The sequence below is a fragment of the Lactuca serriola genome, chromosome 5 (assembly GCF_051521515.1).
Source record: "Lactuca serriola cultivar US96UC23 chromosome 5, Lser_US96UC23_V15, whole genome shotgun sequence".
NCBI classification, from domain to species: domain Eukaryota; kingdom Viridiplantae; phylum Streptophyta; class Magnoliopsida; order Asterales; family Asteraceae; genus Lactuca; species Lactuca serriola.
The window spans coordinates 308,588,131-308,601,799 of record NC_136412.1 but is presented as its reverse complement, the minus strand read 5'-3'; the positions used below and the strand labels follow the sequence as shown (position 1 = coordinate 308,601,799).

Here is a 13,669-nt window from a genome sequence, read left to right as displayed (position 1 = left end):
TTTTTTTCACACCACCTCTATTGGATCGAGGAGATGCTAAATCGATTTGGTCGATTCTGTAAGGAGGCTGCGGCGGCAGCAGGAGGTGAAGACGGCCATGGTGGCCGGATGTGAGTATGAGGAAGGCTGGCGGTGGTGAAAACAATGAAGACGATGGGCATCGGAGAGTATGGAGGAGCTGCGACGACTATGTGAGGAAGAGACGAGGCGTTAGGTCGTGTTGGCAGTTGTTAGCGATGGTAGAAAGCGGTAGACGACCGGAGTTGGTCGACGGTGGCTGGAGATAGTTTCTCAACCTTGAAAACCAGACTGTTAATGACGGGTCTAGTTGAACTGGTAACCTTTGATTTTGATATGTGATTCTGAAGGGCTTGATAATTTTTTTTTTTTTAATATCAATGAGAAATCAGTATTTACATTCATCGAAAAGGAGACGGAAAAACATATTTAAATACAAATAAAATAAAAAATGACAAATACAGTTCATAGGCTATATAAATACAATAATGCTAATAATGTCTTGCTATGTTAAGGCATTATGCGATGAAGCTGTATTTGTTTTGTAGGTATCATAAGATGACATAATCATAGGATATTCATCCGCTAGTATGCCACAATGGATCTGAAATGTTTAAGGTACTTGTAAATATATCAATTATCACTATTCTGTTCATATACTTCATTTAATAGTATTTTGTTAGATGTTTTGACTGTTTTTGTGCTTAACCCTTTTGGATATGACAATGATGCTCTTTGAAATTATGTGCATGTTCAAGACAACTATAGATGAAGTTGTATTTGTTTTGTAGGTATCATACGATGACATAATCAGTGGATATTCATGCCAAATTGATTAGTGGGCATGTTAGAAATATTTTGTATCCTATATGCTTATGAGGCACGTGACCAATTTATCTTGATAGTTTTATATAAATCTTTGTATGGGCTTTCGTATATTAATCGTGACCAACTTATGAGTCTTTGTTCAAGGCCCAATAGCCAATGCACCCGAAATGCGAACATGAGTTACAATACAACCTTGAAGTCACTTTAGTTGAAGTTGGTATAGAAAATTGTTTTAAAAAAATAAGTATATATAAAGTTGTTTTTATAAGGATGTGACTCGAATTTTCTTGAGCCTGATGTGTGTATTATTTATACTTATAAGTCAAAGCTGTATTATTGAACATTTGTAGATATTTTTAGAATCATGTTTATTCTCTTCTATTAATAAAAGATAGCTTTAGCTATTCTAGTTTGTATCATATTTTATTATTATTTACTACTTGGCTAAATAAAGCTATTTCGAGGCAGTAAAAGTCTAGTTATTGTTTCGTTATTCTAATAGAAAAGTGATTTAATTTGAAGAGCATCAAAATTTTTTATATCAAATCATTATCTTTTCGTTTGTACTTTTACCAATGTCTTCATATTATTCACATCAGAAATCAAATCGTCTAATACATTTTTATTCATACTCCTGAAAATCTCTAACTCGGTTTCATTTTTTTGCTTGGCATAATTTAGATATGCATTTCTATCTTTATAAATGATACTATATCCCGTATAATTGATCTATGTAATATTATATTCATTGAGTATATTTATTAAACATTTACATTATTTTAATATTATTATGTAAAAAAGAATAGTATGAATAAAAAGAATAGGTGAAAGTGATAAATGTGACGTGACGAAGGCTAAAAGCCAAAAGACATGTAACTTTTGCACGCAAACGTTCTGCCCCGGCCCCACCGCCTCTGCCCTGCTCATCCTCCCTCTCTTTCTCTGAACACTAAATTCTAAAATAAGTATGAACTCATTCCTGACATCTTTCCAAACCTTTTTTTTGCATTTTTTTTCTTAATTTTATTTTTTTATTTTATTTTCAATATATTAAACTCATATTAATCACAAACAGATATATTTAAGGTTTTTAATTGTAGTATCCAACTTATTAACAAACTAAATAAGAGACATATTAAACAGCCATTAAGTTTCTTATATGTTTAGTCTTATTATTAACAGTATATAATCCTAACAATAGGCTGTTTCAGCAAAATTTATCATTCTTAATAAATTTAAATACAAGAACATGGTATTATAAAAGATTAAAAGGTTAAGAATCTTTTATAATAATATATGGCGCCGATAAAAATGCATTTTTATTACCGATTTAAATAAGACAAAGTTTTGTTTTCCTTAGATTTAAATATTATATTGGAGGGTGGGACACTTTTCCATGTTGGGGTAAATACAAAGTCTATAAAGGAAAACAGTAATCTGCTCTAAAACCCTGTGCCTATCACCTCGTTTTCCTACTATATCCCATACTAAAACAAAACCTATGTTCGATATTTTCATTTTTACCTTCTACGGGTTTTGGTTTTAAATAACATCTAATTTCTTTTAAATGTTTCTGCCTGGTGTATGCCTTTTATTGGACTAGAGACTATTTTGTCTTGTTGCTATTTAAAGGATTTTGATTTTTACAAAGAAAAAAGAAAAAAAAAATCCTTAAATGGGGTCGAGGTTCACATGATATCTTTGATGGTTCGTAATGTCATTTTCTTTAAAGCATTTCATTCTTGGTAGGTTGATGGTTGTGTACCGTTTCCTCTTATTGTTACTTTAAATCGGATGAGAGTTTTGGGTGTTTTAAATTTTAATGGAGTTTTAAGGTCAAATTTGACAAAACTCATGGATACATTGAATTTAGTAATTTATCATGTAAAGAAAGTCTTAAGATGTTTTATGAGTTGATATTTAACATCATTTATGCAAAAGCATGCATGGAAACTCTATCTAGTGATTATCTTCAAGTTTTAAAACATAAAAATGGAGTTGATGATGTGATCCATGAATTGATAAATTTAATGATTTTATAGGTATTATGTTATTTCATGTTTAACACGATTATGCTCATCAATTTTCTACAAATTCACCATGTGATGGCAATGGTGCCAATTGCAAATGAGCCCCTCTCCATAGATTAGGCAAATGTTGATCACGTAAGTATATTTTCAAATTAATTAATTTTATTATATGAATTAAGAATTCAGATTACAATTGTACATCATTATATGGGAGCTTGGAGTGAAAAAGTCTATAACCACATGTGAAAGCTAAGGAATGTTTACTTCTTTTTAGCTAATCTCCATAAGTTTTTAGAATACATAAGTGATCGTTTTATTATATCACCTGAAAACATGTTCGTGATATATGATTTTTATTTTTGATTATTTTAGTGAATAACTCTTCAACAACATTGGGTACATATCCAAATGGAAAAGATACATGGACTAGATCGAGGAGGTGAAGTGAAAAATGAGACATGACATGATCGAATTGTAAAGGTGTTGTTATTTATCAAAAAAATTCCAATAAGTGATTTGGATTAATAATTAATTGGGAATTGGGACTGAGGTGAGTGATGTTTGGTAGAGGTGCATGTCCCCATGACAAAGGCTAGTGTTTGACATTTTGTTTTCAACGGGGTATCCATGCAGCTTTCCACTTCATTATTTTATGTACTTCTATCTCATCTTTTGACTATTACCTCTTGCCTTTTCTCATATTCTTTTATTTTTTTAATAATTGTTTACCTTTTATTTAAGAACATTATAAAAGTTAATTAAGGTTAATGTCCTTTAATAAACCTATCCCTTATTTTCTCGTTTATATGATCCGTTATATCTTTTTCCTTCGAAGTGGTACCTTTGATCATCATCATAATCTTTGAACTTTTTGCCTTTTGTTTTACCAAATTAAAACGCTATTTTAAACTTTAACTGAATTCCAAAATGATGGGTTATATTGAAACGTGTATACGGGTGATTAATAGGTTGATACAAGATGACGTGTATTGCTTGATTAAAACATGCGTATTTTTTTACGCGTTTTTTAGTTATCTTTCATTTTTTAGGGTTAGAATCTAAAGTTTTTGTTCTTAGAAAACAACCGATTATTGGTATATGTGAAACAAAATTTTACATGTACGGGAACATATTTATATATTGTTATATAGAAACTAGAGGAAGTGTCGTGCCAGATGCTACGAAGAGTTCATGTATGCATGATGAACAATACATAACTTAAAAGTAACATTAGATTTAATTATATAAGATATATTTTTTAAAAGACATGCTCACATGATTTGTTTACTCTTGCATTTTAAAAGACGTATTCACATCTTGCTAACTAATGGATCTTAGTTAAAACTAATCTTGTTTGTTTTATATGAGTCTTAAGAAAAGCTTCAAAGAAACCTCGGATATGAATCTATAGTCTTATTGCTTAGGAATCTTGCTCCAATAGTAACAAAACATTTTTGGTTATCAATGGCATAAAAAACATTCAATACCTATTTTACAATAAGCTTTTTGATTAATATAAACTAACATTATATTCACAAGTGAATATACCATCTATTCACACATAAATATAATAAGGAAACTATTGACCTGAATATTAACAATTGTATTTCACAAATTAATTATATAAAATTACGTACTTGTTTGTTTGAAATATTGAATCATTATAAATAACATCTCCAAGCTTAATATAGCATACTTTATATTTCTCTTGTTGTCCAAAAAATAACATTCAGCATACTTTCTTTACATTTATTTATCATAAATTGACTAATTCAAGTAGCATTTTTTATTTGCATTTAGTTTATCTAGCATGCTAACCATAAAACTAATGTAAATATATTGGATATTAAATATAATATATACACTTTCCTCCCCTTTCCTCCCTTTCTCTCTCACCTTCAAGATTTTCAACATTAAAATGTTTATTATTTGAACTAGTTTAAAATCTAAACATGTATATCATTGCAATTTGGTTACTTCTTTATAAACTTAATCACATTAGGACATGTGTCATATTTAAAACATCTCAGAAATCAGTTTATACAAATATCAATAAAGCTTTTGTATTATCATGTTAAAAATATACGTGACGCAAATATGAATATATGATGGTCCAACTAATAAATCACAATTAGATGTTCAACAATTTTTTTTTTAATAAGGCATGGGGTATACATGGAACGAAGGTCTTATGGTGATAGGTTGGAGGACGGCAATGACCATGCACACCACCATGGAGCCCTTGATAGTTTGTTTTATTTACTTCTTTTATATAGTTTGTTTTACCACTTTTAGTGTAACGTCCCAAAATTACGAGCTAAAAATTTCATTTTTAAAACATGCACTTGGCAAAACATTAGGAATAAAGCATTCAAAGATCATATCATTTCACAAAAGATATTGCATGTCTAGAAAACATTTTTTATAAAACATTAAAGTGTCATGGTACAATTTCCCAGGAGGATCACATGATGCGGAAAGCAAAGTGTGTGTGTGATGTACCGCTACCGCGCCAGCTCCTTCCCCTTCGAAGAAGAGGTACCTGAAACCAAAACTGAAAACTGTAAGCACGAAGCTTAGTGAGTTCCCCCAATATACCACATACCATACAATCACAAATCATACATACTGCCGGGCAATTCTGGGGTGCCCAACCTACCCGGTACGGCCATTCTGGGGTGCCGACCTACCCGTGTCAAGCCGTTCTGCGGTGCTGACTACCCATGTCAAGCCATTTTGGGGTGCTGACTACCCATTGGTCCTAACAACCGATCCTCGGGGACTATTTCACCCCCTACTGCTACTATCACATATAACATATCGTGCCAACATATAAACATATCATCATACACTGTCAGACGTTTCTGGGGTGTCTGACTACCCTTCGGTCCTAACAACTGAACTCTACTACTATCATTTTTACATTTCATGCTAGCATATAACATGTCAGGTAGCAGCAAACCTAGATGACATCACAAAGACAATCATCTATCATACGTCTCCTACTGGTGGGCCGACATTGTGGCCTTAGACCCACCGCTACTGGAAGGTAACTCACCTCGAAATAGCTGCTTATTGGTGTGGGAATTGACTGTCTGCTACTGCTGCCGCTCCGTAAATCCTCCAGCTATAAATTCCACAAAATACTCAGTCAAACACCGCTAATTATCCCATGGGTAAAATGACCATTTTACCCCTGATCAAGTCCAAGGTCAAAGTGAGAGTCAACTTCCAGTTAACCCGATTCACCGAGTTGGTTCGCCAACTAGTCGAGTCCCGTCCATTCGATTGTCCTTAATCCCGTCCTTACTCGTCGAGTTAGGCATTGACTCGACGAGTTCGCCTTCTAAACTGATGTCCAAGTCCTTCGACCTACTCGCCGAGTTGTATGAACAACTCGTCGAGTTCATCTTCATCCGATGAACATTTTTTGTTGTGACTCGCCGAGTTGTATGAACAACTCGTCGAGTCTGTTCTTGATCTAAGAAGGTTGCCTTTAACTCGCCGAGTCAGGGAATTGACTCGCCGAGTTCTCTCATGGATGAGTTCGGCTTCCAACTCACCGAGTCCACCCAGGACTCACTACTCTACTCGGCATAAATGAAAAGGGGGAAAAACTCGGGGACTCGCGGCTCGACTCGCCGAGTCTGCCACATGCAAATACTATACACTCGATCTTGCTCGAATCCAGATCATGTCATTTACATATCTGGGTTCTTAGGGCAGGATTTTCACGTAAAGTTTCCAACTTTACGTGTAGAAATGCATAGAATGGGGATTAAAGGCGAAATAAGGGCTAAGAAGGTAGATCTAGGTTATTCTAGCAATTTACTCCCATAAAAGTTATAGATCTGAGCTTCTGGAGCTCAAACATGACTAGATCTAGTGGATAATCAACCTATCACGAATTCTACTTCATGCACAAGCTTGGAAAAGGTTCAAGAAGAGCTCAAAAGGTGCTCTAAAGGGGTTTTAAGCATACAAACAGAATGGAACAGGGATATACCTCAGAGAACTCTAACTTAGCACCAAGATATCTGGTCTCCTTCTTCTCTTCTTGATCCACTCTCCTTCTTCTCCCAAAATCTTCAAGGAATCACTCTAATCACTTCAATCTCACAAGAAACGAGTTAGGATTTGATGTAGGGTGCTCTGAGGGTGAAAGGGGGCGAGCTTGGGCCGCACAAGCTAGCTTAAATAGGGGCAAACCCTTGGAATTAGGGTTTCATCAGACAACGGGAACTCGCCGAGTCCAGAATATGGACTCGCCGAGTCGCCAACTTAAACATGCTCCGGATCCCGTCTCTACTCGGCGAGTCGGACCTACAACTCGCCGAGTCGAAGGCTAAAAAATGAAAAACACTAAGATAAATTTTACGTACCAGGAACTAGGAGCTACATTTAGCCTTTTTGTTGTTTTTCCATTGCACATTCTATATTTCCTTTATCTTGGATCGTATCAGGTACTTTTTATTTTGCATAAGATGTTTTGTAGGTTTTTGAAGTCTCGTTGCGATTGCGGATTAGCTTATTGTTGGGCTTGGTGGGCTTTCAAAAAGTTTTTGGGCTTTGTGGAACTTTTTTGGAAGAATTGGACTTGACTTGTTAAAAACTTGGATGAGAATGACTCTTGAAGATAGGTCATTAACTCTTGAAAATGGGTTTGGACTATCCATATTGAAGCTTGAAGATGATTAGTCCTATTTTGAGTCATGTGAGGTATGAAGGGGGCCAAGAGAATCTAAGACAGTGGGATGGAGTAGTGGAAAAAAGAGCCAATAGTATTTCAACATCATATGGGAGGGTGGGGAGCTCATTCGCGTAAATTTGTGCGACCTCCCACACAACTACCTTTCTGAGGGCATTTTGGTTATTTCGCTTATCATTTACCTTGGGGGTTAGGTTTTGCCGCCATCACTATGAATTTTACACCGCTTGAGCATCATTGAGACGTTTTTGGAGAGCTAGAGTTATCATCTTCTCATTCTTCTAGTAATTGTCGATTTCTTGATGTTAAAACACTTGTATGATTATTGTCTTGTTGCCATGAATAGCTAATCTCTTTATTTTGGTTGAATTGGCCTAAAACCCTTGGATATTTGTGGGTTTTTGAAGGATTCATGTTTGATTGTCATTTGTCTTATGTTATTGCTTCTTAGTTCATAATTCTTATGTTTGTTTAATATCTTGATAATGAGCTTGGTACTTGAATGAGCAATTGTTGGTTTACTTATTAAATTTAGCAACGAATCATTGAATTTGCTTAGAACAATGACTTTATGGTGGTAAAATTTATCTTTAGCTTAGGGTTATGACTCTTTTATGGATGTGTAAGCATTGACATCCTCTTGTAATTAGGAATTCCTTCATTTTTATGGCTAATTAATTGTATCGAGTTCAAATGCTTCAATTGAGTTCTTGATTATAATTAAGAAAGTGTGTTATGGGCTTCCCAACCTTTATACTACCTTTGAGGAATTTTGTCATATCATGTTTCATGATTGTTATAACCAATTTTGGTTAAATGATAAGCTTATATATTGAATCCTAATGATAAATATACAAATGTTCATTGTGTTGAACTGCCTTAGTTGACCAATTTTCTCCAATATTTGAGCATCTCACCATCTTGCTTAATTGCAAGCACTTTAATTCTTTAAGTATTTTAGTTTTCAGACAATGCTACCCCCTTCTCAATTCTCATTAGTTTAATTGTAGTTAGTTAGTTTTATTTCACTTGTTCAAATAAATTGCATTAGTGATTGATTACAACAATTTCCACATGGATCGATCTTCTTTTTACTACCATATTATGTTTTATTTGCAAATAAAATTGTGTAATTTGTTTGGTGAACTTGACATTTCATCCGATCTCATAGTGTTGACTTGGAGCTACCACTGTGGCCACATGTTGTTTATACCACCAATCAATTTGGTCTTTTTCTCCATTACCATGATTGTGGCCTCATGTTGTAGGTACACCAACGATGGTGTGGAAGAAGATGATGGTTAAGCGGAGAGAAACGATGTTGCTTGACGTGTCCCCTATTCCTTATGTCTTTGCCGATAAAGCATTCCCTTCTAAATTTTATTAAAACATTAATGTTATATATATATATATATATATATATATATATATATATATATATATATATATATATATATATATATATATATATATGAAGAAAAAAAAAGAATGTTAATAATACGAAGATATATAAATTAAAAGGAAGAAGAAAAAATGTAAAGTATATGAAGAGAAGAGTCGTAGGGAAAGGGTTGATAGGTGTAAGAATCGAGGATTCATAGTAAACAACGCTTAAAACATACGAATACGGTGCAAGAAAGTCAAACACTGGAAGACGAGACGATGAATGAACAAATGCATCTCACCAAAACCCTCCGCATACCTCCAACACACGACTCGACAATTTCCCCCCCAACTCCCCAACATTACCATCGCCCTTCTCCAACCACTCCCACCACCACCACCTCCTCCTCCTCCTCCTTCTCCGGCTCCGCCCCAGCCACAGCTAAGCAACGCCACGACTCTATTTAATCCTTTAAACAAAGTCAATTTTTATCATATCCTTTTTTGTATAAATTAAAAGATAAAAAATGCGAAGCGAAGAAGAAACAAACAACACAAGTGGGATGGGGTTGTGTGGTGGGGTGTCGCGCAGAATCCCGATGCTCCCTCTCCCCCTCTTCTGTTCTAGTGCTTATGGCCGTTATCTCCTTGGACCTTTTTCTCGGATTCATGTTAATTGAATTCATCTCATTTCTTCGAGACTTGTATCCTATTCCTCCCCACATGCTTCCTCCTCCTGCTTTTAAGCGTTAACCACACTAGACACCACCATCGTTTCCATCTCTCCGGAACTACTAACAATGGTGAGAAAGAGGGCCGCTTCCGATATGGAACTCCAAACTCCCACCGGAGGACATGAACACCACAGGATGTTACGTCGACCACCCTCAACAAATCCCCTCGACGTTGTCGGTTTTGGAGGATTATCGCCGTCGTCCACCGCCACCTCCGTTGGCCACCAGCACCAGGAAAGGCAAAATATTAACAATGAGAACAACAGTCATAGTGATGCACCTGCTCATCATCATCTTCTTTCTGGCGTACCTGTAACTCCAGCTGCCGGTAATATAAACAACATTGGTGGTCATCTCCCCAACTACTCCACTATGACGCTACCATCATCATCTTCCACAAATACGGCTCATGTGATGTCACTTCCAACAAATCGCTCTACCGCCACCTGCTCAACTAATTACATGGATACTACTTCGTCAGCAAACAAAAACCCTCCTCCTCCTCCTCCGTTATGCGTCTTCTCGGGTCTTCCTTTGTTTCCCCCCGACAGAAATTACTACCATTTGTCAAATATAGCTAGTACTACTTGTCCGACGCCCACCGGAGTTGTAGCTGCGGGTTCTCTTGCTCCTCCACCATCAAGTAATAATACCAACACCGCCGGGATGTCCTTCTTGACAGGCGGAGGCGGTGCTAACAACAACAATATCATGCCGGCGGATGACAGCATATCGGCGACGGCGTGGATTGATAGCATCATAAAAGACCTTATTCACAGTTCGACAGACGTCTCCATACCCCATCTGATTCACAACGTAAGAGAAATCATCCATCCTTGCAACCCTAATCTTGCCACCCTCCTCGAGTATAGGCTTCGGTCTTTGACAGATCCTCCTCCGAATCTAGTAGATCAGCAATCGGCTCATGAACCGGCTGATAATTTTAACGCGAGAGTGATGATGATGAGAGGCAAAGAGGCACAAGCCTCGTCGTCGACGTTGAGACAGCAGCAGCAGCAGCAGCCGCGTAGTACGATTCAGTCTACTATTTCGGCCTCGGGACTTGAAAGTATGTTCCCACTTCCTCTTCCAGATTCACAGCAACAGTTGAATAATCAATCCCATCTGGATTGGGGTGGAGTAAACAACAGCGGCAATGACGACTACAACGCCGGTGGGGCTCCTCCTCCTCCTCCTGGTCCTGCACTTATGTCTTCCTCCGGCAACCAGGAACAACAGCAGCAGGACTCTCCGCCGTCACAACCATCACCACAAGCCGATCAAAACGCAGTAGCTGCATCGGCACAAGCGGCGGCAATGGTATTGAGAGAGAAGAAAAGGGAGGAGATGCGGCAGCAGAAGAGAGACGAACAAGGCCTACATCTGCTTACCTTACTCCTGCAATGTGCGGAGGCAGTTTCAGCCGACAAATTCGAAGATGCCAACAAGATGCTATTGGAGATCTCGGAGCTATCAACACCCTACGGGACTTCCGCTCAGCGTGTTGCCGCTTACTTCTCAGAAGCCATGTCTGCTAGACTAATGAGCTCTTGCCTTGGGATCTACACCACCCTTCCGCCCAGTATAGCAGTTCATCAAGGGCTGAAGAAGATGACATCCGCCTTCCAAGTGTTCAACGGCATCAGCCCTTTCGTCAAGTTCTCACATTTCACAGCCAACCAAGCAATACAAGAAGCATTCGAGAGAGAAGATAGGGTTCACATCATCGACCTCGACATCATGCAAGGTCTGCAATGGCCTGGTCTTTTTCACATATTGGCATCCAGACCCGGCGGTCCACCGTTCGTCCGACTCACCGGATTAGGCAACTCGCTCGACGCGCTGGAAGCCACCGGAAAACGTTTGTCGGACTTTGCAGACAAACTTGGCCTCCCGTTTGAGTTCTCGGCGGTGGCTGACAAGGTCGGGAATTTAAACCCAGAAAGGTTGAAGGTGAGCAAGAGGGAAGCCGTCGCCGTTCACTGGTTGCAGCATTCTCTTTATGATGTCACCGGCTCCGACACCAACACTTTATGGTTCCTGCAAAGGTAAAAATACTCTGATCCCACTCATTTTCTCTATCTAAACTCAAGGAGAAAGTTGATACGTTGGTGGGTATAAAATCTAAATGATTAATTTGTGTCTCAGATTGGCTCCGAAAGTGGTGACAGTGGTAGAACAGGACCTGAGCCATGCTGGGTCGTTCTTGGGGAGGTTCGTGGAGGCGATTCATTATTACTCGGCTTTGTTTGACTCACTGGGATCAAGCTACGGGGAAGAAAGCGAGGAGAGACACGTGGTGGAACAACAGCTGCTATCGAAGGAGATCAGGAATGTTTTGGCCATTGGAGGTCCTTCAAGGAGTGGTGAACAGAAGTTCAATAACTGGAGGGAGAAGCTAGAGCAATGTGGGTTCAAGGGTATATCTCTCGCCGGAAATGCAGCTGCTCAGGCGACTCTCCTCCTTGGGATGTTCCCGTCGAATGGTTACACTTTGGTGGAGGACAAGGGTACGCTCAAGCTTGGCTGGAAAGACCTATGTTTGCTTACTGCTTCTGCTTGGAGACCTTAATTAATAGGGCCACCTTTAAATGGATCGAAACCCCAACCACGCTTGATTTGATTCAATGTGATGGGTGAAAAAAGGAGATGGATCAATCTATTTGGGGTATTATAGGGAAAAAAAAAGAGAATCAAACAAGTACAACAATTTTTGAAGGATGGCAGCCTTATGAACACTGTTGTTAATCGAGTTATGTTCATAATCCATTGTTATAAATTTTTGGTTCCTACAATAATACGTCATTCTTATTACTTGCTATATTCTTCCATGCTCTTCATGTTTAATGCCATTAGTGTGTCTGAAAAAGGGTAATATGGAAGCGATAAAATCAATATGAGCATTATGGAAGACGATGTCTGAATCTGAGACATGTATCTCTAGGAATTTCTTCAAAGGTCATATACACAAAGAAACGTCATTTACATGCAGCTATTGCGTATCTTTATATACGTATTGCCTAAAGGTATGTTACTTACGTCTATTACTATAAACTATTAAATATTTGTCTTCTATGAAGACCTTTTCTCATATAATGGCAGTATTTTGTCTTGGAATGAACAACTATATTAGATGATATGTCTTAGATTTGGTTGTTTCGCCGAGAACAATGTTTTGGAATTAATACAGCAATGCATGCATGATCTCAGGAACTCTTTCAAACCTTTATTTAGCTGTTTCGTAGAGACCAATGTTTTGGTTACCAATATTTGATGTACATCGGATGACCGGCTTTCTAACTCTTGTACGATTGCATACATGAGTTTCGATCTCAATATTGTTAATGGAGCCATTGTAACACTCCAAATAATTTTATAATAATTTCTATGATGAAAAAAATAATCTTCCAATATAAATACATATTTTTTTTAATGGTAGACAAATACAAGGTTTAAGTGAGATTCGAATTCGAGTCTAACTAAACTTTAAAATGTTTTATTGCAAATGAGTACCACTATGACACATTGGCGATGAGATAAAAATACATAAATTATCTAAGAAAAAGAATCCTAATGTAATAACGGAAAAGAAAAGATACCATAAAAAATTAAAAATTAAACTAAATAAATTGATAGTTCGACCAAGACTCTTATGTCTCTTCATTTCACTTCATCGTTCCCTATGTTGTATTTTGTTGATACATTTTGTTTGCAAAAAACAAAGTAAATATCTATTCTATTTTGTTTATATTTAGGTAATTTTATTTATATATAATTAAATAACGAATTTGCTAAAAGTGTTCAAATGTTTCCATTACGACAGCTATATTAAACCACAACTTATTTTGCATATAATTGCATCCAAATGGCAAATTAAAATGGAAAAATAACTCGAATCTAGAGGTGATGCCTGAGGTCCAAATTTTAAATGAAAGCAAAGGGGTAATTGCCAAAGAGTAATTCGTGCA

General features: G+C 37.0%; 1 protein-coding gene and 1 long non-coding RNA gene across 2 annotated transcripts; both read left to right on the top strand.

The window, feature by feature from the left end:
• Positions 1-980, top strand: LOC145051792 (uncharacterized). Its single transcript, XR_013683828.1, has 3 exons — positions 1-336; positions 567-636; positions 810-980. It is a non-coding gene; the product is annotated as an uncharacterized LOC145051792 (long non-coding RNA).
• Positions 981-9,181: 8,201 nt separating this feature from the next.
• Positions 9,182-12,522, top strand: SCR (GRAS family transcription factor). The gene is made up of 2 exons (XM_079003154.1): positions 9,182-11,749; positions 11,850-12,522. The coding sequence occupies exons 1-2, from the start codon at positions 9,768-9,770 to the stop codon at positions 12,271-12,273; spliced, it is 2,406 nt and encodes an 801-aa protein (XP_078859280.1). The 5' UTR covers positions 9,182-9,767; the 3' UTR covers positions 12,274-12,522.
• The last annotated feature ends 1,147 nt before the right edge of the window (positions 12,523-13,669 follow it).

Excerpts from the sequence above, each read along its gene's own strand:
- SCR (XM_079003154.1), top strand. The coding sequence starts at position 9,768 with ATGGTGAGAAAGAGGGCCGCTTCCGATATGGAACTCCAAACTCCCACC. Across the intron at positions 11,750-11,849 it reads ACTTTATGGTTCCTGCAAAG|ATTGGCTCCGAAAGTGGTGA; the intron begins GTAAAAATACTC and ends TTTGTGTCTCAG.